Source organism: Gnatocerus cornutus, chromosome 7 (genome assembly GCF_029298725.1).
Source record: "Gnatocerus cornutus isolate USDA-ARS CGAHR chromosome 7, icGnaCorn1.1, whole genome shotgun sequence".
NCBI classification, from domain to species: Eukaryota; Metazoa; Arthropoda; class Insecta; order Coleoptera; family Tenebrionidae; genus Gnatocerus; species Gnatocerus cornutus.
Genome location: NC_142239.1, coordinates 9,779,176 through 9,804,357, shown reverse-complemented (window position 1 = coordinate 9,804,357; position 25,182 = coordinate 9,779,176). Strand labels below are relative to the sequence as shown.

Below are 25,182 nucleotides of genomic sequence, written 5' to 3'. Positions count from 1 at the left end.
AAGGCGCGTCCACCAATCAGAAAAGAAGAAAAAGAAACGTGGCGACATCTGCGGAAAAATCTCCGAACTAATGTATAGTTGGTTGCAGAGTCTAAAAACGACAAAGTGCTCAGTTTCTAGTTTTAGGCAGTTTTTAGGCCGTTCTGAAATAATTTAAACCACTAGTAGGACCCCTTTAGAATACAATACGTTTTTAATGATTTTGAAAAACTGGACAAATTCTTTAAAAATTTTAACTTTTCAAAAGTTACCTTGCTAAAATCATTAAAAACTTGTTGTGTAATAAAGGGGCCCTACTAGTAGTATTTAAACTCAAAAAAGCTCAATTTTTAGGGTCTTTATAGTGGAAGTGTCTCAAGTGACGCGGCATTCTCCATGTTTTCTTTAGTTTTCACCTGAAAACTGGCGATTTTCACCAAAAAAGTGTCCCCAACTGGATTAACGAAGCCACCTCTTAATTCTCCTAAGAAAACCAACTGCTACAATGAAAACTGACTCTTTCACTGTTTTTTTCGATGATGTTGCCTTAGCCACTTCCGTACATTGTTGGTTAGGTTGTCATGGTTTTTTTCATTATTTCTAATTCAAATTAATTTCAGATGCGCAAAAAGCTCGATGATGTAATTCACCATTTCAAGAATCTCCCACCATCATGGTCCAATTGTACTGTAAATTATGTCTTCAATCTACCCCATCCACTAACTGGAAGACCCACATCACCCAGAAGGAGCACCTTCAACAATTACCCCTTAAAATACTAGTTAGAGGTGTGATATTTTAGACTGGTTTTTGTCTTCTTACCCCTTTTTGTAGGACTCCAAAAAGAGAAGATAGATGAGGTTTATGCATACTTTGGGAGGTTTGGGGGGATCAGGAGTCAGAATATTATCGAAAAAGGGGATGTAGTTGCAATAGAATACCGATTTTGGGATGCTAGAGTTTATTGCGACGTTATACATAGTGAACACACAATTTTGGGGCAAGATGTGGAAATCTGTTGGTACAAAAAGCCAAAGACAGGAAATTTGCAGCTTGTGGTGCAAGATGAAAAGATGGAAAATGGTAAGATGGTCGACTTTAAGTACGTTCTCGGTCTAAGTTCACTTGTCCAATTTTTTTTTTATTTAAATTAGTTGTTGAATATTTTGAAATAATTGGTATATTTGAGTTCAATATTTAATTATATTCTAAAGTCTCATAACATTTTTCTTAGATTCTGTTTATAGTCTGCAGATTTTGTGTAGAAAAATTTCTATAAAAGCCCATCATGGTTTAACACATACCTCAAATAGTGAACAATTTTATAGCGCCAAATTTTGAGGTTAAGAATTTTAATTAGAGACTACGCACGTATTTAAAACCTGAAATTGGATGAATCAATTTTTGAACTCAAATTGAAACAATTAAATCTAGTAATTTTAAAAGCTAGAAACGACATTTTGACTTTTACCGTTTCTCGCTTAGTAGAATTCACGTTTACCAAAAAGCGGCACATCATCACGTGGTACCTCTACATGTTCTTAGATTTTTTAGATCCTTTCTAAACTGTCACAAGATTAAAAATGATCTAAATTTTTTTTCTAAATCTTCTCCAAATGTACTGTACCATCTCTCTGGATATTCCAGATTTTGCTTAGATGTTTCTTGGATTGTCCACATTTTGAGTCCTTTTTATAGATCCTTTGAATTTTCTTTAGATTTTCTTTTAATTCTTTTTTTTTAATGTTTATATCATTTCATTTTATGTTTTTTTTTAGATCTTTTCGATGTGCTTTCTTTAGTTTCTATCTAAATTTGGTCTACATTTATTATATTGAATTTGTTAGCGTTACTGAAGATTATCTTTAAATTTCTTTCAATTTTTTTTATTCTTATTGAATTTTCAAATTTTCTTTTTAGGTTTGTTTCATTTTAGATAACTTTAGATTTTCTCTAATTTTTGCATATTCTCTGAATTCTCTTCAGATTAAGTGTAGTTCTTCTTAAATGGTCAAAATTTTCTTGAGATTTTCTTCAGATTCTGCTTAAATTTTGAATTAATTCTTTTTATATTCTGTTTGGTATTTTACAATATGTTTAGACACTATATTTTATTTAAACTGTATACAAGGTGTTTATAAATTTTTCTAGCATCAAGGCTGGCTCACTAACGTCAACGATGTTTTTTCTCAAATTGTCTAGATTTTTTTGAATTTCCTAGATTTTTTCAATTTGTGTATAAATTACTTTTAAATATTTCTAAGATTTTCTTCAATATTTATTTATTTTTTATTTTCTCTAGATTTCGTCTAGAGTTTGTATTTTTTAGATTTTCCATCAGTTTTCAAACTTTTTCAGATTCATCTTAGATTTTTCTAAATAATTTTTAAATTCTCTGGGCTATCTAGGTTCTCTTTAGTTTCCGTCTAAACGATCTTGTTTCTAAATTTTGTCTTTTCATTGAATTTTTTAGAGTTGCTTTAGATTCTTAGTTGATTTTCCTCTAATGATTCTTATTAGATTTTTTTAGATTGTCCTTAGTCTACAATTCGTTTTAGATTAATGTTAGATTCTCGATTTTTTGTAGATCTTGTGGATTTTCTTTAAATGGTCTACATTTTATTGAAATTTCTTCAGATTCTGATTACCTTATCAAAATTCTTCGTATACGTAATTTTTTAGATTGTGGAAGGTATGTATTTATAAATGTTTTTAGCATAAAGTGTGGCTCTGGAATTTCTGTCATGCACTGTTTAAAAAAATATAATGTTACTTTTTTACGTCAATGACGTTTTAGGTACGGTTTTGTTCCAAGTTTTTAATTTTAAGGTTTCAAACCACAACTAATATTCATCCAGAAAACATAGAAATTATCTTAGATTTTTGGTAAATCGATTTCTCTTTGGCACGAAGTTTGTTGTTATTGAAAGATTATTTTTTTTTAGGTTACATAAGGGAAGGATTGAGGATCCAGTTAATGCCTTTGAATGTAGAAATTATCAATTTCTTTCCTTTTTGTCGCTCAAAATAAAATTAGTCGAATTTAAAACTTTGCAGATGAACTTTTGACATTAGAAACGTCCACTGCTCATATTTAGTTACCACTTTCGCCAACTGTCACATTTAGAATAATTTGCTTTTGCCAACCTTAGTGACTTTTGTGTTTTGTGAATGATATAACAGTTTTTTTCTAACATCTAACTAACTTTGCTCAATGACTGAGGGTAACTTACAAATGTCAGTTAAAAAATCTAAACCCACATTAGTAATGAGCGACAAATTTCTTTGATATACAGGGTGATTTTTTAAAACCGATTTCAAAAATTAAAAAAACAAAATAAATGGTTTTTAATTTACTACAAACTGATGAATTTAGAATTTTTCTAAATGTCTTAGTATCTTTTGGGCGATATTCAACTTTCTTATTTTAATTGGCACCCACATTTTTTTTTCGTAATTTGAAAGATATTAATTTTCTTGATTCAGAAATATGTAGTATTTTCTACTTTTACAAAAAATATTTTTAAAAAAATTATCAAAAATGAAAAAATTTAGGCAATAAAATCTAGGTGCGTGCTGTCAAATAACACAATACCATCATTGTAATGTCAAAAAGCAGCAAATAACAGAAAAGGATTGTCAATCTTTTTTGAAATTATTGATAACAAAAGACAATAATAATTACAAATTAGAAAAAACATTACTTAATTTAATTAAAATACTGTTGAAACGCATCCCTTTTTTTTTCATTGCACAATTGACACCATGCACTTAGATTTTATTAACTTTTATTCCCTGTTTTTTTTCAATTTTGATATTTTTTTTAAATATTTTTTTGTAAAAGTAGAACATATTACACATTTCTGAATCAAGAAAATGAATATCTTCCAAATTATGCAAAAAAAAATGTGGGTGTCAATTTAAAATAAGAAAGTTGAATATCTATCAAAAGATACTAAGACATTTAGAAAAATTCTAAATTCATCAGTTTATAGTAAATTAAAAACCATTTATTTTGTTTTTTTAATTTTTGAAATCGGTTCATAAATAAATATTCTACAACGCGTGCCGTTTTTAAAAAATCACCCTGTATCATAACCGCCCTTGATCCAAATTTTTTTTAATTTTCTTTTGAATATCTCGCCCGATTTTTCTTGATTCTCTCTAAATTCTCGAGGTTTCTAGATTGTCTTCAGATTTTGTTTATTTTTAATTTTATTTTAGATTTTACTTTGATTCTCTAATTTTCTAAGAATAATCTTAGATTTTTTTATTATTATTTTATTAAATAATCTTCACATTCTCTTTGAATTGTCTTTAGAATCTCTAGATCTACACTATTTAGACTCTTTTTATTAGTTCCGCCTAAATTATCTATTATCTCTAAAATTTCAGAATCCTATCTTTTCATTGGATTTTCTAGAGTTGCATTAGATTCTTATTGGAGTTTTTTCAAATCTTCTCTTGATTCTTATTAGATTTTTCTTAGATTATCTTTGTTTATAATTTGTTTTAGATTAATGTTAAATTTTCGAATTTCTGCAAATCTGTCTCTCTAGATTATATCTTATCCTTCTTATATTTTGGTTAGATTATGATTAAATTTTCTACATTCGTATACGTGTTTTTTAGTTTATAAATTGTTCTCTTTTTATTTCATATAGATTTTTTTTAGATTCTTTCAAAATTTTTCAGTTTGTTTTTTTTAACTTTTTAAATTTTTAGATCTTTTAATTAGATTTTCTTTAATAATTAAAGATTTTCTTCAAAGTCTCGCTCGAGTTACATCGGATTTTCAGATTTCCTTCAGATTTTCTCCAATTTCAGTAAATCCTCTGCATTTTTTTTGGATGGTCGAATTTTCTTCAATTTGTTTCCAGATGCAGTAGATCCTGCTTGGACTTCATAGATTTTATCTCGATTTTCTCTATACTGTAATATCTTTGGGTTCTTTTAGTTCCTCTTGATCCTCTTTAGATTTTTTCTTTTCCAGAAGATGAACTTAAATTCTTTCTAGTTTCTGCAGATTCTCTGAATTAGATTTACTCAAAGTCTGGTCTAAGTACGCTATAAATGAATTATATCGAAATTTTCTACAAACTCGTTCTCTTTCCAGAAAAGTTCACCTACCGTAAGCTCGCCCTCATCGAGGCCACAAAACCGCCCCCGAAATTCGCCGATCAGCTGACAGTCTTTCAAACCCACCTCCAAACAATCCAAGACAAATTAAAAGAAACTCGTCAAGAAATTCACGCCGATTTGACCGCAGCTTTAACACCAACTTTCCCTTATAACAAACTCCATTTCTTCGGCTCAAGCATCACAAATTTAGATCTTCCAGACAGTTGTTTAGACATTTACCTCGACAACACGGACTCTTCAGCGGCCACGCTGGATCAAATCAAAGCGCTGATTTCCGATGGAAATTTTACCGATGCTGGTGTGGTAATCAGAGAAGTCCCACTTCTGCAATTCAAACACAAAACGAGTAAAATCTCGTGCGTGTTGAGTACGAAGAACGAACTTCCGGTGGGACAAAGCGAGTTGATGAAATTCTACCAAAGTTTGAATGAAAAAGTGAAAGACTTGATGTTGGTTGTGAAATTTTGGGCCGACTGCCACGCACTGAGACACGGGGAAGGTTTTTCCGGGTACGCGCTAAACTTGATGGTCATTTTTTACCTTCAACAAGAACCGTACAAGTTGCCTTCAGTGTTTGATCTCCAGAAAGAAAGCCCTTGTGATGAAATAGACGGTTGGAATTGCGCGTTTGGTCCTGTCGAGTTTACAGATTCACTCCAAAGCGCGACGATTCTTGACTTACTAGTTGGTTTTTTCCAGTTTTATGGAAACTTTGACTATGGAAAACGAGTCATTTCAGTATTTTCCGGCTCCGGGATCGACAAGTCTTGTTTCATCAAACCAGACGATTTACCGGAGTGTTTTCAAGACTATTTTAACCAAGAAAACGCCTTTGTGGTGACTGATGGTGTTTGTATCCAGGACCCTTTCGTTCACTGCGAAAATGTAACGGTGACTGTTCCTTTATCTAGTCCTGGGAAACTCGCGGGAGCTTGTCGCAAATCCCTCCAGATTTCCCGGGAAGGCGAGACCGAATTACTCTCAAAATTCTTACTCTTCTCTGGAAGCAACGAGTTCTTTGTAAACAATTTCGATGAGACAACACTGAAAAATCTTCTTCTGAAGATACTAGAGGATGTGTGTTGTTGCGAGGTCACCGCAACTTCTAGTGATGGTGAAGCTTTTTACCACGCAACCGGAGAATACAACGTCTGGGAAAAAAGAGTGGAAATGTCAAAGAAACTCGCCCACGAGAGTAACATAATGGCGTACGAAACTGCAATCACCTCGCTAGTCAAAAATTTCGCCCAAACTCAGTCGTGGTCGCTTACCATCACCATGAGATTGGAGCCTTTGAAAGCCCGCGTGGAATTCAAAGGGAGTGATGGTTTTTCGGTGCTTCCTCACCTCGAACACTTTATTTACGTGACGTTGAAGGCGTCTCTACAAGATGGTGCGATCAAAACCGAAGTGGAGGCTGAAGGTACAGTTTATCTAACGCTCTAGTGCGGTTATGGCTTTGACTTATTATTATTAAATATTCTCAATCTCTTTTCAAATATGCAATTTAAAAGCGCATTGCGAGTTATTGATGACTATTTATTTCAAATCGTGCGTAATAGTCGTAATTTTTGATCCAAAAAAAATTTTTTGGGCATATTTTTACACTAGGTTCTTTATGCTTCTAAGAAAAATTAGATTATATGGACCTAAGTCCCACTTAGTAATAGAAACTTTCAAAAAAAAATTAACAATGTTTTTACAAAAATAAAGATAATACGTTATTAGAAATAATGGCTAACAAAGATATATTAAAATTAACCCAAATTCAACAACTTTTATGGACTATTTAACCTTAAAAATAACGCCCACAAATTTCGTTCTTGTGACACCAAAAATGTGGAAATTAAACCGCGTTCAAGTTTTTTTTTGTAATTTTTTTTAGCTACTCGAAATAAAAATTTCTACAAATTCTCCTTTTTGCTCTAAATTTTTGTAAATGGGCACTGTAAATAAGACAGTCAAGAGTGATAATTTCCACAAATTTAGTTAAAATGACTTAACAAATAAAGAAATTGCAGAATCTTAAAAAAATTGGTGGCATTTTTTTGGTCTTAAAACGAAAATTTGTAAAAATTCGAGTTTTTGATCTAAATTTTTGCAAAGTGATATTACTAAAACAAACAAAAGAAACAACATGCATAAATTTCGTTCCTGTCGCACTAAAAATAACGAAATTACAGTGTTGAAAAAATTGACATTTTCACTGTTGTCTAAATAAAAATTTCTAAATACTCTCCTTTTTTGGTCTAAATTTTTCTAAAACTCTTAATAAGACAGTTAAGACTTATAAACTTCACAAATTTGGTTATAGTGGCATTAAAAGTAAAGAATTTACAGGTCGTTTAAAATTTTTGGCCACATTTTTTTAGGTTAAAAAACAAAAATTTTTCTTCGCTCCTCGAAATTAAAATTTCTAAAAATTCTCTTTTTCGGTCTAAATTTTTCTAAATTGACACTCTTAATAAGGCAGTCGAGAGTGATAATCTCCACACATTTCGTTAAAATCGCATAAAAAATTAAGAAATTACAGGATTAAAAAAAAATTGGTGGCATTTTTTTGGTATTAAAACGAAAATTTGTAAAAATTCGACTTTTTGATCTAAATTTTTGCAAAGTGATATTACTAAAACAAACAAAAGAAACAACATGCAAAAATTTCGTTCCTGTCGCACTAAAAATAACGAAATTACAGTGTTGAAAAAATTGACATTTTCACTGTTGTGTAAATAAAAATTTCTAAATATTCTCCTTTTTTGGTCTAAATTTTTCTAAAACTCTTAATAAGACAGTTAAGACTTATAAATTTCACAAATTTGGTTATAGTGGCATTAAAAATGAAGAACTTACAGGCCGTTTAAAATTTTTGGCCACATTTTTTTAGGTTAAAAAACAAAAATTTTTCTTCGCTCCTCGAAATTAAAATTTCTAAAAATTCTCTTTTTCGGTCTAAATTTTTCTAAATTGACGCTCTTAATAAGGCAGTCGAGAGTGATAATCTCCACACATTTCGTTAAAATCGCATAAAAAATAAAGAAATTACAGGATTAAAAAAAATTTATGGCATTTTTTTGGTCTTAAAACGAAAATTTGTAAAAATTCGACTTTTTGATCTAAATTTTTGCAAATTAGTGATATTACTAAAACAAAGAAAAGAAACAACATGCATAAATTTCGTTCCTGTCGCACTAGAAATAACGAAATTACAGTGTTGAAAAAATTGACATTTTCACTGTTGTCTAAATAAAAATTTCTAAATATTCTCCTTTTTTGGTCTAAATTTTTCGAAAACTCTTAATAAGACAGTTAAGACTTATAAACTTCACAAATTTGGTTATAGTGGCATTAAAAATGAACTTACAGGTCGTTTAAAATTTTTGGTCACATTTTTTTTGGTTAAAAACAAAAATTTTTCTTCGCTCCTCGAAATCTAAATTTCTAAAAATTCTCTTTTTCGGTCTAAATTTTTCTAAATTGACGCTCTTAATAAGACAGTCAAGAGTGATAATCTCCACAAATTTCGTTAAAATCGCATAAAAAATAAAGAAATTACACGATTAAAAAAAATTGGTGGCATTTTTTTGGTCTTAAAACAAAAATTTGTAAAAATTCGACTGTTTGAACTAAATTTTTGCAAATTAGTGATTACTAAAATAAACAAATGAAACAACATGCATAAATTTCGTTCCTGTCGCACTAGAAATAACGAAATTACAGTGTTGAAAAAATTGACATTTTCACTGTTGTCTAAATACAAATTTCTAAATATTCTCCTTTTTTGGTCTAAATTTTTCTAAAACTCTTAATAAGACAGTTAAGACTTATAAACTTCACAAATTTGGTTATAGTGGCATTAAAAATGAAAAACTTACAGGTTGTTTAAAATTTTTGGCCACATTTTTTTAGGTCAAAAAACAAAAATTTTTCTTCGCTCCTCGAAATCAAAATTTCTAAAAATTCTCTTTTTCGGTCTAAATTTTTCTAAATTGACGCTCTTAATAAGGCAGTCAAGAGTGACAATCTCCACAAATTTCGTTAAAATCGCATAAAAAATAAAGAAATTACACGATTAAAAAAAATAGGTGGCATTTTTTTGGTCTTAAAACGAAAATTTGTAAAAATTCGACTTTTTGATCTAAATTTTTGCAAATTAGTGATATTACTTAAACAAACAAGAAACAACATGCATAAATTTCGTTCCTGTCGCACTAGAAATAACGAAATTGTTGAAAAAATTGACATTTTCAGTTGTTCAAATAAAAAATTCTAAATATACTCCTTTTTGGTTTAAATTTTTCTAAATTGGTACTATTAATAAGACAATCAAAACGTATAAACTCCACAAATTTCCAAATGTTCCAAAACACGTATTTTTTTCTTTAGTATCCCCAACTAATATAATTGCGTTTATCATCAATTTGAGTAAGTTTGGGTCAGTTGAGTAACAAAATCACCTCGAAATGTAGACCTGTAAGGAGTTGATTTGTAAGACTGACCACCTGGGAAAAAATATTTATTAGATGAGACCCAACCATTTGAGCGTTATTATGTTTATGGGAGTTTGCGGTAAGGTGGCTGTAAACGATTCAAAACGTCAAAGCCATAACCGCACTAAAGCCTTTGTTAAACTGTAAGTCCCAGTTTTGTGCAACTCAAACTCAGTTTTCTCCTCAGAGGAGATAAAACAAGAAAACGAAGACGTCGAAGTCATCGTGTTGGATCAAACAAATGAAGACATCGAAGTTCCTGAAGATGTTAAACTTGAGAGGGTGGAAGATGAGAGTTCGGACGACCCTTTAGACATGGCAGGGACTTCGCAGGCGAGTGAAACCAACTGTGACACGAATTGGCCAGGTAGGTTTGCTTCTTCTACTTTTTTTTTCCTTTTTTTTGTCACGGCAGCTTGAGGACATCTAACACCCGCTTGCGTCTTTTAATCTGAGCCTGAAGCTGTTTTTGGTTTTTTGCCCTCCGCCAGACGTCTCCACATTGCCCATAAAGTCGCGGAAGGTTTACCAAATGGCGTATTACCACTTCAAAACCTGGTGCGCTTCTAAACAGATCGACACATGCAGCGAAAGCACTCTCCTCCAGTATTTCTCAGAGAAATCGTTGCATCACAAGTCGTCGACAATGTGGGCGCACTACTCCATGTTGAAGGCATCTCTGTCAGTTCAAGAGAACATTGATATAAGTTCGTTTAAAAAGATCACAGCGTTTTTGAAACGGAACTCTGTTGGGTTCTGTTCGAAATCGGCGAAGGGTTTCACTCGCCGCGATATTGAGAGATTTCTCATCGCGGCGCCTGATAAAACCTACTTGCTGATGAAGGTAATTGAAGTTTTGTTTTTCTTTTGATTGAGATTGTTGAACAGGTTGCGTTGATTATGGGGATCTGTGGGGGATGCCGATGCGAAGAACTGACGATGTTAAGACGTGACGATATTGAAGACACTGGCGCTGTGTTGATTGTGCGCATTTCTTCGAGACATGGAGACAGAACTTTTACCATTATTGACAGAGGAATGGTTGAGATCTATAGGAAATACGTTGCGCTGAGGATGCCGCACACAAAGCATCGCAGACTGTTTGTTAAGTACCAATATGGAAAATGCTCCATTCAACCTGTGGGGGTACACACCTTTGGGAGAATCCCCAGTGTCATTGCTAAGTTTCTCCAATTAGAAGAGCCCCAATCGTACACCGGGAGGTCTTTTAGAAAGTCTTCAGTGGCGCTACAAACTCATTCTAATGTAGACATCATCAGCGACACCAGAAGAAAAGAAGTTGCGTTTGTTACAGAAGTTGCAGAATAAACTTATTTATCCCAACTCTTATTTTCGTTGTCAACTTCACAATTGTTTGTTTTCAGACTTCGAGACTTTAAAACGTGCGGGAAACAAACCAATCGAAGACCAGGTGGAGTTCTTCTTCACTCACCTCCAAGACCACGAAGCTCTCCGACAGCTCGTCCGTGGTGACCTCATCTCCACTGTGCTAACCCCCTCAGTGTCTTTCCACTTCTTCAAAATCTACGTCGAAAGTGACGACAGTGTTAAAAGTGCGCTCACCAACTCCCAGAAGTTCACTTCCGTGTCTTCGTTAACACCAGAAGTGATCAAATTCGGCCATCCTGCCACTGGGACTGAGTGGGAACTCCACACCCTATCTAAAATCGAAGGGAAAACCAGTAAACTAGTGGAGTTTTACGTGAGTTTAGACGACAAAATCCGAAGTTTAATGGAGTTTGTGCGTTTCTGGGCCTCTTGTCACAACTTTCCTGATCTGGTCGATCTTCTCGTGATTTTCTTCTTACAACAAGAACCGTACAAACTCCCACCGGTGAAGGAGCTCCAGGAAAACACTGCAACTGACCTGATCGACGGCTGGAATTGTGCCTTCAAGAGTATCACCTGGCGGAGTCAACATCTTCAAAATGCGACAATCACAGACCTGGTGCGCGGGTTCTTCAGGTTTTACCAGAACTTCGACTTCTGCTTCTACGTGATTTCCCCGTTCTTCGGGTGCGCCGTTGAAAAGTCGCGGTTTTTGAAACCGTACAACTTACCAGAGGCTTTTCAACACTACTGTACTCAAGACAAAGAGTTGGGGGTTGGTAACAACATGGATGTGCAGCACCCTTTTGAGCTATCAAAGAACCTCTGCGATATGGATTTGAACGCGTTCTCTGTGAGGTGTCATCAGGCGGACCTGGGGGGTGGTGGTGTTAAACTCACTTACGTGGTGGAGAAAGAGACCGGGGATGACTACCAATGGATCCAATTGGTGGAGAAGCTCATCCTTTTTATTTTGGAGAGGGTCTGCGGTGGAACAGTCCATCAGAAGAAAGGGTTTTATGAAGTGAAAGGATCGACTAACATTTGGAAGAATCGGATTCGTGTGGCAAAGACCATGAAGAAACCTCGACGTGATTTAGAACGGGAAATCTTCATTACCGACGCAGTCAAAGCGTTCGCGACGCCTGAAGAATGGAGTTTCATCATGGATGTGAAATTTTCCACTGAACCCACCACTTTACAGATTAGTTTCGACCCTTCGACGAGCATCTCCACTCATTTTATCTACTTCCATTTGGTGAAAGCGTTGCAGCACCTTGAAGACAAGACCTCAAGTATCAACTCGATTCTAGAGAAGGGGTGTATTAACAACAGGCAAATTATTTCGCTACTGGACCAACTCGAAATGGAGCCCAAGAGTGTAGAAGCCACTATCAGTTATTTGAGGCTTCTCTTTGAGTCTCCCAGAAAGATCACCGCGGCGCCTACAGTATTAAACTCGGATCCTCTAGATGTTCACATCGAGTTCAACCACCCGCCCCCGTTGGAAAAAATCGCCTCTTCGCTCAACCACAGCACTGGCTTCATCGACGTCGTGTTAAATTCCGAAACTATAACGTGCAGATTTCTACAAAACGGTTTAACTTGTCGCGTTAAACTAACCAAGGAGGATCCTAACAACGACATGATGCGGAAGTGCGCGAGTGTGAAACAAGTTCGCCGTTTGATGACTCTGGTGAAGTTCTGGGCCGACTGCCACAACCTCACGGGAACTGGAGGGTTTTCCTCCAACGCGGTCTATTTTCTAGTCGTGTTCTTCCTGCAGCAGGGGCCGTGGAACCTTTCCCTCGCTAAAGACTACTGGAAAACGAGTCACATCCTCAAAAACGCGCCAATTCAGAAACTTTTCTTCGCCTTCTTCCAGTTCTACGGAAGCTTTGACTATATTTCCAACGTCGTCTCGCCGTACTTTGGAGTTGTCACCGCGAAAGAGGCGTTTTTGGAACAAGACTTCGATTCTTCCTTGTGCGTTTTGGACTTTTTCAACAAAAGCGCGGGTTCCTTCAGTTACGACCTGTCGGGACACTTCACGGCGCTGTGTCGCGCTTCGTTGGTGCAAGGTGACACTCTCTGGTCGCCTTCGTCCAACGTGTGTTGTCTGCACGTAGAGTCGTGCATCAATAAAAGACACAAGGTGATCAAAATGGCCGAAACTGTCTTCAAGGAGGTGTTTCAGTGCTCACTAACACGTCTTGGTTGCGATAAAGTGACTTTCAACTGTACCGGCGCGCATAATATCTGGGACAAGAGGATAACAGTTGCGAAAACTGCAATTTTACCCCAAAACGAAGTCGACAGGGAAGCCACACTTTCCTCGCTTGTCATCAAGAATTTCCCGGAAAACTCACCATGGACGGTTTCCATCGAGCTTAGTTTCACCGGACACAACGCCAAAGTGGAGTTCATGCAGAATCCTCATTTGTGTCATTTCACGCACATTAAACTCCTGAAGAGTATTTTTGGTAAGCGTGACGACACAATCTCTGGCGATTTCGAAGAGAAACTGAGCTCGTTTTGTAAAACACCATCAGAAGAGAAGCTGAGTTTGCTTAAAACTGATCTGTCCTCGTGCTTCAAACAAGGGTACTCAATTTTTGTCAATGGCCACTCTGGAGTGGCCAGCGAAGTGCGCGTTGATGTCGAAGCTGCTGATTTAAAAGAACTCAAACAATCACTTTCGAGTAAATTCACTGCTGTTTGTGAGATTTCTGGGACAGTTAAGTGCGTCCATTTCGAAACAAAAGTGCCTGTGGTGTTGTTTTTGAAGGACGAACTGGAGGTCTGCAGGTCGTTGTTGATTCAGTCGTACTTAAACTCAGACGAAAGGATCGAAAAACTGTCGATTTTCGTCAAAACGTGGGTTGGGAGCCACAAATTGCACCTACCAGACCTCGCTCTAGTGCTAATGGTGATCTCATTCCTACAGAAAGATCAGAAAGTACCTGCAGTCGCCACTTTACAACAGGAAACAATTCCGTACCTCGTCGACGGTTGGAACTGCGCCTTCGCCGCAACCAAATCAACTCTTTCGCCGGAAGTGACGCTGTTGGACTTAATTGAAGGCTTCTTCAAGTTTTACCGCGAGTTTAATTGTTTTTATTACGCACTCTGTCCGTTTTTAGGGCGTCTAATAACAAAAAAACGATTTTTGGCACCAATGTCTCTACCGAAGTGTTACTCGACTTACGTGGCGCGAAATTCCAAACTCTCTGTAGACTCAGGACTGTGTGTTCAAGACCCCTTCAACCACTCCTTGAACGTCGCCGAAGAAGTATCGTACGAAGAAGTGTGTAAATTTTCTCGTATCTGCGACCACGCCATCAGGGTCATGCGCCATTGTGAGAAGAACTTGATGGAGAGTTTGTTGCCGTGGAACCGAAATGACTCCCATATTTGCAAGTTTACCGTTCCGCTTGAGGGTGAAGGAAGCACCCAAGAACGGGTGAAAGTTGTCAACGATCTTTTCAAAACCATGGTGGTTCAAGTGTTGGGGGGAGAAGCGAAACAACGAAAGGGTGGTTCTCTGAACACCCAGTATAAATGCAAATGTCCTGATGTTTTCACGAAAAGAGTCGAGAGTGGAATGTCGGTGCTCAACACCTTACCTCCCGAAACCACCGGTCTTGATAAGGAAATTGCCATTACATCCAGCATGAATATTGAGAAAGATTATTTGTGGTGCTGGGGCACACAGATCAATGTCAAAAAAGACCCAAATATGGTAACTATTGTCTTACAAGGGTCGAATCCGCACGTTCCGAGTCATTTTTTGTACACACAGTTTCGTAACTTTTTGAAGGGTGGGCGTCCACAACCCCCAGACAGTCATAGTGGGCTGAAACGAGCTAACACAAGCCCTGAAGATTCTGAAAATAAACGCAGAAGAATTGAAGGGAAAGAAAAACAAGCCATTGCTCATACGGAAAAATTGCCAAAAGTGAACTCGGCGGTTCAACCACCACCGAATCTCCTCCAATCTCAAGGCAAAATAAAGCTAAGTAGAATCTTGAAGATGATAAACTTTGATAGACAAGTTTCCTTCGTTCTAACGAATTATTTCGTTGATCAAAACGTGTTGTCCACCCATATAAAAGCGCTAAAAGTGGATATAAAGGCGGCTTTAGCTCCTGGTTTAACTGTTGAGCTGCACCCTTATGGCTCCGCCGTGACTAAAACTTTCACCCCGACCAGTCACTTTGATTTCTACGTGGAGATCCTGAAGAAAAATCCTCCAGTCGAGCCATCCCAACTTTTGATCCAAAGTGAAGAATTCGACAAAGTTTCACTATCAAAACGCGTCTTAAAATGCAGACATAAGACGCTGCAAGTGACGTGCTCTTTGGAATTCTCCGAACGCATTCGCATCCAAACCACCCGTCTCATCGCTTATTACTTATCGCTGGATAAAAAATTGCGCCAACTTCTCTGTCTTGTTAAGAAATGGTTCAGACAGTCCTCAGACTTGGAAAATGTCATTTCGATCTACGCTCTATGCGCAATGGTGATTTTCTACCTCCAACAAAAACCGTACTCTTTACCAGCAGTGAATAAGCTGCAATTCACCGAAAAACTAATCAACGAGTGGAACGTGGCGTTCACCCCCGTCGAATTCAAGTGCGAAGCTCTGGAGAAAGTGAGTCTCAAGGAGTTGTTTTTTGGCTTCTTCAAATTCTACGCGAGGTTTGATTATTATTTGTACGTCATCGCGCCGTTTTCTGGTGAGGCCGTGAAGAAGACGTCCTGTGGGCTTACCAAGGTCACTTCTTTGATTTGCATCCAAGATTTCTTCGTTCTGGATGAAAATCTAACACTTACTGTTGATGTTAAGAGTTTTGAAAAACTGACGAAGACGTTGATGAATGCCGTGCAGATCATCACCTTCCTGGAGGAAGAGGTTCTGTACAACTTGTTGGCTCAGTGTCGAAATGGTACCTTGGTGGAAACGTCTGGGTTTTTGGTACCAAAAGAGACCTCCTGGGACGTCGCACAGTGGATCTCCTCCACGGAAAAGGTGGCATTGTTGATACTCACGAAGATGTTTGGTTGTGCCATCACCATCATTAATAAGAAGATGATTTCTGTTGAGACTTTGAAAGGTGGTAAAGCGAAGTTCTGCAAAGTCTACCAAAAATTGGAGTCTTTTGCCAATGAAAAAGTACCCGAAATCACCATCGAGTGTTCAGCACCCTCTACTTTACTCTGGAAGAACAGAGGGAAGATTCTGAATCAAAAGAATTTCGCCCCTGAGACTTCCGATTTTGACACCGACATTGCCGTTTCCAAGCTCATGCTGTCAAAATCGACAGACAAAACCACTCAACATTTACAAGTGGTACTAACTTTCCTCGACAAGTTAGGAGTGGTGAAGATTGAGCTCAAGTTCAAACAAGACTACCACTTAAACCACTTCTTCTTCATCAAACTTCTGCAGGGATTAAAAGAAGAAGTTCCTCCTCCAAGTGAGTACTTTTGGTACAAACTGACGTATTTTGATTGTTTTTTGTAGCGGCCGGTCCTTCGTATAAAATTCTGGTTGTGGGGTTGTTGGAGCAGCACCAGAAGCAGATCCACGACTACTTTGCAGGTTTCGGTGAAATCAAGTCTTCGAGTGTCTTGAGCGTCGATAAGACGATCGCTGTGGAGTTTGTTTTTGTCGAAAAAGATGTGTATTTGGAGGTTATTCAGAAAGAACACTGTATTTTAGATACGAAAATTCATCTTGTTCCTCTTGGGCCGCTGAATGTGTGGAAAAACGGTGAGTACCATGGAAGTGTTTCTTTTACTACTTCTTAGATTCCTTTAACACTGTTCTGTTTCAATTTTCTAATTTTCTTTAGATTGCATACATTTACTTTTTTTATTATGTTTGAGTTTTATCGTTTTTTTAAATTGTTTGCAAATTGTCTTTAGATTTTTTAGATTTATTTTTGGAGAATTTTTTAGACTGTTTACTTCAGTTTCTTTACACTCTTTTCGGATTCTTCTTAGATTTTTCCTGGATTGTATCTAATTTCTCTAAGTTTTTAGTTTTTTCAAATTTTTTTTTAATTCCTTCTAGTTCTTCATTCTGATTTTTTTTGTTTAATTTTAGATTTTCGCCTTATTTCAAATGTTCTAGACCGCATAAATTCTTATTGTTTTTGTATCCTCTAAATTTTCTTTAAATTCTTTTTTTATCCTCCCTAGAGTTTCCTTGGATCATATTTTAATTTACTTTAGATTCTCTCTGGTTTCTCTAGAAATTAAAGTTCTCTTTAGTTTCTTTCTAGTTGTTCTTTAAATTTTATCTAATTCTTAGTGGATTCTCCAGATTTCCTTTGATCCTTTTAGTTCCTTGAGTTCTTAAAAATCAGTAATTTTTACATTTTATTTCATGAAGCCTTTGTGATCCTTTAGTTTTCTTAGGTTATTAGATTTTTTATGTATATTATTCTTTTGTATTCATTATAGCTGTTTTAGATGAGTATTTTAAATAAATTTATTAATTCTTCATAATACATATTTGAACTTCATATTTTAGATTCTCTATATATTTTTTTGAAGCTCTAATTTTATTCTTGATATTATTTTTCTTTGATAATTTAGACCTGTTTGAATTTTCCAGATTGTCTTTGATTTTATTTAATTTTTCTAAACTCTGCAAAACTATTACACATATTGAATTTTCACTGCAAATTTCACTCGTGAAAAAGTTAGTTGTAATTGGTTAAGTTAAAAAAATAAAAGTCTTTGATTGGTCAAATCTTTAGTAAGTTGAATTGTCTTTGCAACCTCCAAATATTCTTAAAATTCTTTTTGGATTTTCCTCCTTCTTGTCGGTTTTCATCGAAATTCTACATATAATTAATTTTGAAATTTTTCTTATATTTACTTTGAAATTCCTAGTACATTTTTATTTTCTTAGATTTTGTTTAGAGTCTCTATACATATTTTTATTTTATTTTACAAGATTCTCTTTGTGTTTTTTCTAGTTATGTGTATTTTTTTTATTTTCAAAATTTCTTTAATTTTTTTTGGATTGCTCTTGATTCTTTTTAGATTTTTTCTTAGATTGTCTAAATTGTTGCTAATATGTATTGTCTTGGATTCTCTTTCAGCTTTCTTACATGTTTCTTAGATCCTGTCCAGTGTCTACAACTATAGATTCTCTTTTTATTTCCCAGATTTTCGTAGATTTTTTTACATTCTCCAAAGTTTTTGTTACATTTTCTTTAGATTCTTTTTAAATTTTCTCAAAATTTTTTTTTGAATTCTTTATAAATGCATTTTCTTTAGATCCCCTTCGTATAGAATTCTAGATAATCTCCGAGTTATGATTAGATTTTGGTGATCTCCTTTCTAGATTTTCTAAATTTTTTTGAAATCAATCTTTTTACATCTTTTAAATTCTCTTAAGATCGTCGAAATTTTCTCTGAAGTCTCAAAATTTCCTATATTTATTATGTATAACTTTATACACCGTGTTTTAAAATGATTTTCGTCTAATCGCCTAGTGATTTTCTATGCAAATTAAATATGTCGTAATTTAATCATAAATCAAGTAGGTTATGAGTATATTGCAAGTATTAAACCTTTTTTTTTTCAAAATAAAAATCATTACACAACTCAAGTACAATTCATTCAAAATTAGTGTAAAAAGCACGAATTTTTGTGAGTGTACAAACACAAAGTCACCTACATCAAAGTAGGCGGTCCAAACCAGTTATGATTTGCATAGATTTTTTTCATTTTTTTTTAATCTTGTTTTTTCTTATATATTTTGAATCTTTATGACTATACCAGAGTTCATTACTATCAGTCCACTCAATAAAATGTTAAGTTGCATAATTCCTAATTAATTATTAATTACTTAACCTCAAAATGTAGGGCTATAAAATTGTTTACCATTTGAGGTAAGTGGCAAATCGCGGCCATGAGTTCATGTCTTTTGTTTTCCAGAGCATACTGGATGTTATATTTTTGTACATAAATCCTGTACTTACTCTCAATTTGCAAATTTGCAAATTTGCAATTAATTACCACTCTCACCAATTGTTATGTTTAGGATATTTTGTTTTAGCCAACTGTACTACTTTTCTACTTTCCAGAATATTTAACTCTCAGTTGGAATAGAAAACTCAAATTCATCAGTTTTTAGAGATTTTTGATTTTCTTTTGTAAACTTTACGTCACGGAATTTTGACAGGATTTTTAAATTATGTCAAAAAAAGCCAATGTGGACTTTTACTGTCAATATGATTGATATTTCAAAACTTCAAAGTTGACTTTTCATGGGGAATTTTAAGATCATTTCACATTTGAGGGATAATATTGTCCAAAATTCAATGACTAAAAGTGCCAGAAAAAATATTCTCGCTTCATTTAACCTCAAAATACAAGGTGTTTATGTTTCTAGCATCAAAGATGGCTCTGGAATTCCTGTCATGCATTACTTTGCCGCTTCGTTTTCATAGTGAATATAACTAAGCTCAAAATGATTCATAATGTTACTTACGCCAACGACGTTTCAGTTACGGTTTTGTGTCCAAGTTTATGAATTTTAGGTTTCAAACCACAACTAGAACTTTTTTTTTTCTTCAAAACCTACTTTGCTCCATGATTGAGGTTAACTTCAAATGTCAGTTGAAAAATCTAAACCCACATTTGTAAAAAAGCGGCAAATTTCTTTGACATTTCGTAACCACCTTAAATAACAAATGAAAGCGCAGATTTTGTGCGCCCCTGCTGACTTGATTTTTGACAAGTTTGAAATTCTACACCAGAGCTGATTACTAACGGTCCACTCAATAAAAAGTTAAGTAGGCGGCAGCCTTTAGTGATTTTAATCGGTAACAATTGGCAGCAAATGTCTTTGACCTTGACGCAACTGTGACATGCGTAGAAGCTAATCGTCTTTCACAACATTGCTAAAACTTGTTAAATTTCTATTAAAATCATTCTTTTGCAACAAACTTTTAATTAGTTATTGATTAATACACTCAACTTTGACAACGTGTTAACCTCAAAAATCGCTACATTCAATTTTCCCTTAATTTTCTCCTTAAGGAATTGAAAGCCTGATTTAGACCCAAAAATTTTCGAAAATTTACACAGGAAAGTGGACTGATAGCAATGAGCTGTACTTTATAACTACGTTAATATCTTAAACAAACCTGAAAAAACAAACCCTTTTCTATATTTTTAACATTACATTACATTCTTGTTTTTAGATTACGAAAACAACTCGACCACTGAATCTCAATAGGCTCAATCTCTGCCTAATTTTGTTAATTGTTGTTTAAATTCCTTTCATGTTGGCAATTTTGACGTTTGCCAAATGACACTATTGTCAGAAGTCCGAAGTGACAGATTAGTTCAAACATAGAACAGTACGAGCGGCACAACAGGAATTATACAAGGTGTTTTTAAATGTTTCTAGCATCAAGGGTGGCTATGGAATGTCAAAGAAATTTGCCGCTCATTACAAATGTGGGTTTCGATTTTTCAACTGACATTTGCAGTTAACCTCAAACATGCAGCACAGTAAGTTTTGAGAAATAAACTGTTCTAGTTGTAGTTTAAAACCTGAAAATCAAAAACTTAGACACAAAGCCGTAACTGAAACTTTGACCTAAGTAAATTACAAATAATTTTCAAGATAGTTATATTCACTATGAAAACAAAGCGGCAAAATAGTGCATGGCAGGAATTCCAGAGCCACCCTGGATGCTAGAAACATTTATATACACCTTGTATTTAATTCAAAGCTTTAGATGAAAATCATTTTGAAACACGTTGTAAATACAATTTTCCTCACATTGTTCATATTTTTTAAGTTAATTTTTAAGAATTTTCTTTAGATTTACTGTATTGTCAAGAATTTTTCTTTTCTTTTTCTTAGATTGGTCGGTAGAGTCGCTCATACTTTTTTGATTAACTTTATATTTCTCTCTAATTTCTGTGGATACTCTAAATTTACTTCAGATTTGGTCCAATTCTCCTTAGATGCTCTAGATTTTCTTCAGATTTTCATTTTCTAGATTCTTCTAGAATTGATGTATCAGTGTTCTCTACTCTCTACATTGAACATAAGGTAAACCATAAATTCTTTTTAGAGCCTCTAAATTTTCTTAGAATTTGCACTCCAATTTTCTTTATATTTAGATTTAGATTCTCTAAATAGTTTCCGAGTTTTCTATATTTTCTTATGATTTTCCAAATTTCTTTTATTGTTTGTGCCTCTGACTCATGTTAATATTTCAGCCAAGTTTAAGGACCCAATCCTCAAGGACATCCATGAAGTGACAAAACACAAAACGTTTGACCAACAAGCGGAAGCCTTATGGAAAAACCGCAACATCCACAAGACCACCATAGAAAGACGCGAAGAAGTGGTCATCAACGACTTGAACGCAGCGTTGTTCTTACTGTTTCCCCACGAACCTGTATACTCAGGTTTCAAAACAGAACATCACTATCTGGGTAATTCCCTAGACCTGTTCATTGATATCGCACCAAAAGACTTGGTCGACGTGAAAAAATGCATCTCCAAAGACCCCAATTTCGACAACGTCGAAATAAACGCCACCACGAAAAACATCTGTTTTAAAGGAGTGCACGTGGGTACTAGAATCAACTTCAGATTGCACTTGGGACGCAATCGCGACTTGAACCGGCTGTTGAAACACCACCTCAGTTCAAGTGCTCATATAGAAAAGTTGGTCATGATAGTGACATTCTGGATGAAATGCCACCTTGACTCCTTCTCGAAGAAGATGAGTTACCTGCTGGTCGTGTTTTTCCTGCAGCAACAACCGTACAACTTGCCTCCTCTGATGGTACCGCCAATTTCAACGAATTACAGTACCGCTTTGCAAGAGAGTACCATGGTGGAGTTGGTGACGGGGTTCTTCAAATTCTACGCCGACTTTGACTACGTTTATTACGTCATCTCGCCTTACTATGGCTTGCCAGTTGAAAAAACTTGTTTTTTACCACCGTACAGATTACCCGAGTGCTTCTTAAGGTACCAAGACAACACACCTCTGGTTATGACCTCTGGGCTTTGCATCCAAGATGTTTTTGACCACGCGCACAACTTGAGTGAGGAAGTTTCAATGAACGCTGCTGGACTCTTCTCACATCTTTGCCGGTGTTCACTTGAAACCATTTCCTTGGGCGAAACACTCCTTCTCTACCGCTTGTTGTTGTGCAACCAAGAGTGTGCCTTCAAATATCCCGAGTTTGTGATAAAAAAACCCAAAGAATTAGACGAAGCGGAATGGAGGCAGAAAGTCAAGACCAACACAGTCAACATTCTCACCAAAGTCTTGGACTACAAGTGGTCGCAAGTTTCCGACTTTGATTCAAACAAGATCAGTTTCGCCTGCGTGAGCCAAAACGACATTTGGAAGCACAGAATTCAAGGGGCGAAACTCATGGAACTGTTGGATTTCGAAGGAGCGGAGAAGGAAGTCGCTATTACTAAAGCGACGAAACTGGAGAAGGCGACTCGCAACCTTTTCATCCAGTTGATCTTCACGGAAGATGAAGTTAAAGTTGTTTTTGTTAAAAAAACGAAGAGTAGCGACGTGTTCCATGTTTGTCATTTCTTGTACACTAGGTTGATGAGGTTCTTGGAAAATACAGAAACCAGTAAGTTTTCTGAAGAAGTCCCTGAGGCTCCAGTTGATGAACCTAAACACGTGGTTCCTTGTACCGACGAGGTTGTGACCATCCTTGATAGTGAAGATGAGGAAGAAGACAGGACGAGCGTCGACGTCCCTTCAGACTTCTTCGACGATTTCGTAAAAGAAGATTTTCTGGACGGTTTGAACATTGCCGAAGAATGGAGCAATCAAGAGTCCAGGAAATGTGATTGCAGTGGGAGGAAGCGCAGTAGGTCAAGTGAAGAAGGTGAAGAGAAACGAATGTCTTCACGCGTAAGAAATAAAAGCAATTCACCAGAAGAGCCAACAAGAAAGAAGCTTTCTGTAGAAATTAGAGGTAGAAGTCGCAGCGGATGCATGGAAGACAAGCAAAGTGAGATTGATGAACAAAAATTGCTGTTGCATAATTTATGATTTTCCTCGCCAAGAAAGTTGATTCTATGTCTTTACTCGTTTTTTCAAAATATCTTTAATATTGTTTATGATTATATTTTTGTATTACCTAATTTAAATAGGTACTAATATTTTCAATAAACATAAAAATGCAAATAAGAATATTCTCATTTATGTGATACTAAAATAATAAAAATTTGGAATTTTATAACATTGGTTTAGCTCCGCCCACATGAACAAAAGATATTAACAGAGTAGAAAAATGTTGCAAAATAGGATTTTTTGGATTTCAGTTATACAGGGTGAACTTATGAACCGATTTTAAAAATTTTAAAAACAAATTAAATGGCTTTTAATTTACTATAAGCTGATGATTTTAGAATGTTTCTAAATGTCTTGGTATACAGGGTGTTTATAAAATACACTATAAAAAATTAAACACGGTCTTTCGCAGCCTTAAGGAACTCAATTGACTATTTTTTATTTATTTTAACGATATAAAAGAAAACACCTTACTTGGAACACCACTGATGAAAATATCCACCTAATAAAAGAACAAACTTTGAATTGTTGCTAAGCAATCAAGACTAAATTCTTTAATCCAGTGGCGAACTGGAAATTTTGATTAAATATTTGATTAATTTTATCTCGAAAACGTAAAGACTTCTACCTACAACATTTTTTGTCAATTGATTCTACTTGTCTTCACCAATTACCGTGTTTTGTTTGGTAGTGTATTTCAAAAACACCCTGTATTTTGGGCGATATTCAACTTTTTTATTTTAAATTGGGACCCATATATTTCTTTATAATTTGAAAGATATTAATTTTCTTGATTCAGAAATGTGTAAAATATATACAAAAAATATTTTTTAAAAAAATATCAAAATTGAAAAAAAAAAATAGGCAGTAAAAGTTAATAAAATCTAGGTGCGTGGTATCAAATAAGAGAATGTCGTTAATATAATGTCAAAAAGCAACAAATAACAGAAAGAAGTAGTTTTTTTTCAACAAGATGGGGCTACACCTCACAACGCACGAATTAATACGGAATATCTCGAACAAAGTTTCGGGGAAAGATGGTTTGGTGGCCAGTCAGATCACCAGATTTAACACCAGTAGATTTTTTCCTCTAGAGATATTTGCAAGATCTTGTCTATATTGTATATATCACTCGTTCAAGAACAAAAGGACAAAAAAGGACAAAAGAACAAAAAAATTTCCCACAATTTCGAGCCCTTGAGTTATACAAAATGTTAGATAACGACATGGTAAAATTTTCAAAAAAGTTTCCTGTGATTGGTTAATTTGAAAAGATAAATGTCTCTGATTGGTCGAATCTACAGTGAGTCAATTCTCAATTAAATTTGAAATTAAACGCACTAGCGCTTTCTATTGAAAACATTACTTCAACCAACGTGTATTGTTCACTATTGTTCACTATCACTGAACGCAGTGCCTAATTGTTTAAATTAATTTTTTGATTATTAATTAACAAATCGTATTAACAACATTATTTATTTCACCCGAAGTAAAGTCCTTTTTAAAAAAAAAACACCAACACCGCAATCTTCGCCTGCGTTACAACCGGCAACGTTGCCTAGGGAGATTTTTGGTGAGAAAATAGTTGTCAAATTTTTGACATTTCTGAAAAGTAGGCAGTGTTTTCGTTAAAAACGTTTCTTTTACAGCCTGTTGCATTGCAAATTAAAGGATTTAATAATGAAAAGACTCGGCACAGCCTGAAAAGCCCTTTTGTGTAATCAAATTGTCATTTAGGCAGCTAACCTATTTGATTTTATCACCAAAAAGTCACCATGGACGACGTTGCCGGTTGTAAAGTGGTGGGAGAGTGCGGTGTTGCTGGTTTTTTAATAAAAAAACGGACTTTACATTTTAAGGCAACATAATTATTTGTATTTTTTTTAATTCAAAATATATAAAAACCTTAAGCAAATTTATCAACATCTTAATAATAACAATTTTTAATATTGAAAGAAATTAAAACAATCAATTTTTATCAGACATAAAAGTAATTATTTTGTAGTAAAAAAATCTGGTAGTTTCATTTATTTCTTTTTAGGTCTCAAAGTTTTCTTTGCCACTTGAGTTTTCAGTTTCCTTAATTTTGATGAATTTCACTACAAAAGAATTTATTTCAA

At 34.9% G+C, this 25,182-nt stretch overlaps 2 protein-coding genes across 7 annotated transcripts; both read left to right on the top strand.

Annotated features, from left to right (window-relative positions):
• Positions 1–92: 92 nt before the first annotated feature.
• LOC148170777 (uncharacterized) lies at positions 93–23,176 on the top strand. 6 transcript variants are annotated; one of them, XM_088040469.1, is made up of 9 exons: positions 93–164; positions 334–545; positions 600–767; positions 814–1,062; positions 5,096–6,544; positions 9,784–9,975; positions 10,994–16,438; positions 16,486–16,734; positions 21,222–23,176. In XM_088040469.1, the coding sequence occupies exons 3-9, from the start codon at positions 653–655 to the stop codon at positions 23,039–23,041; spliced, it is 9,519 nt and encodes a 3,172-aa protein (XP_087896595.1). In that variant the 5' UTR covers positions 93–164; positions 334–545; positions 600–652; the 3' UTR covers positions 23,042–23,176. The 6 variants fall into 6 exon arrangements, with proteins under 6 accessions (XP_087896595.1, XP_087896600.1, XP_087896598.1 ...); XM_088040474.1 differs by lacking the exon at positions 93–164 and adding an exon at positions 20,999–21,051 and having other exon boundaries at positions 207–545; positions 21,222–21,355; XM_088040472.1 differs by lacking the exon at positions 93–164 and having other exon boundaries at positions 222–545; positions 9,796–9,975.
• On the top strand, positions 10,025–11,083 carry LOC148170778 (uncharacterized). The gene is made up of 2 exons (XM_088040475.1): positions 10,025–10,452; positions 10,497–11,083. The coding sequence occupies exons 1-2, from the start codon at positions 10,141–10,143 to the stop codon at positions 10,935–10,937; spliced, it is 753 nt and encodes a 250-aa protein (XP_087896601.1). The 5' UTR covers positions 10,025–10,140; the 3' UTR covers positions 10,938–11,083.
• Positions 23,177–25,182: the final 2,006 nt, after the last annotated feature.

Excerpts from the sequence above, each read along its gene's own strand:
- LOC148170777 (XM_088040469.1), top strand. The coding sequence starts at position 653 with ATGGTCCAATTGTACTGTAAATTATGTCTTCAATCTACCCCATCCACT. Across the intron at positions 1,063-5,095 it reads AGATGAAAAGATGGAAAATG|AAAAGTTCACCTACCGTAAG; the intron begins GTAAGATGGTCG and ends TTCTCTTTCCAG. Across the intron at positions 6,545-9,783 it reads AACCGAAGTGGAGGCTGAAG|TTTTCTCCTCAGAGGAGATA; the intron begins GTACAGTTTATC and ends ACTCAAACTCAG.
- LOC148170778 (XM_088040475.1), top strand. The coding sequence starts at position 10,141 with ATGGCGTATTACCACTTCAAAACCTGGTGCGCTTCTAAACAGATCGAC. Across the intron at positions 10,453-10,496 it reads AAACCTACTTGCTGATGAAG|GTTGCGTTGATTATGGGGAT; the intron begins GTAATTGAAGTT and ends ATTGTTGAACAG.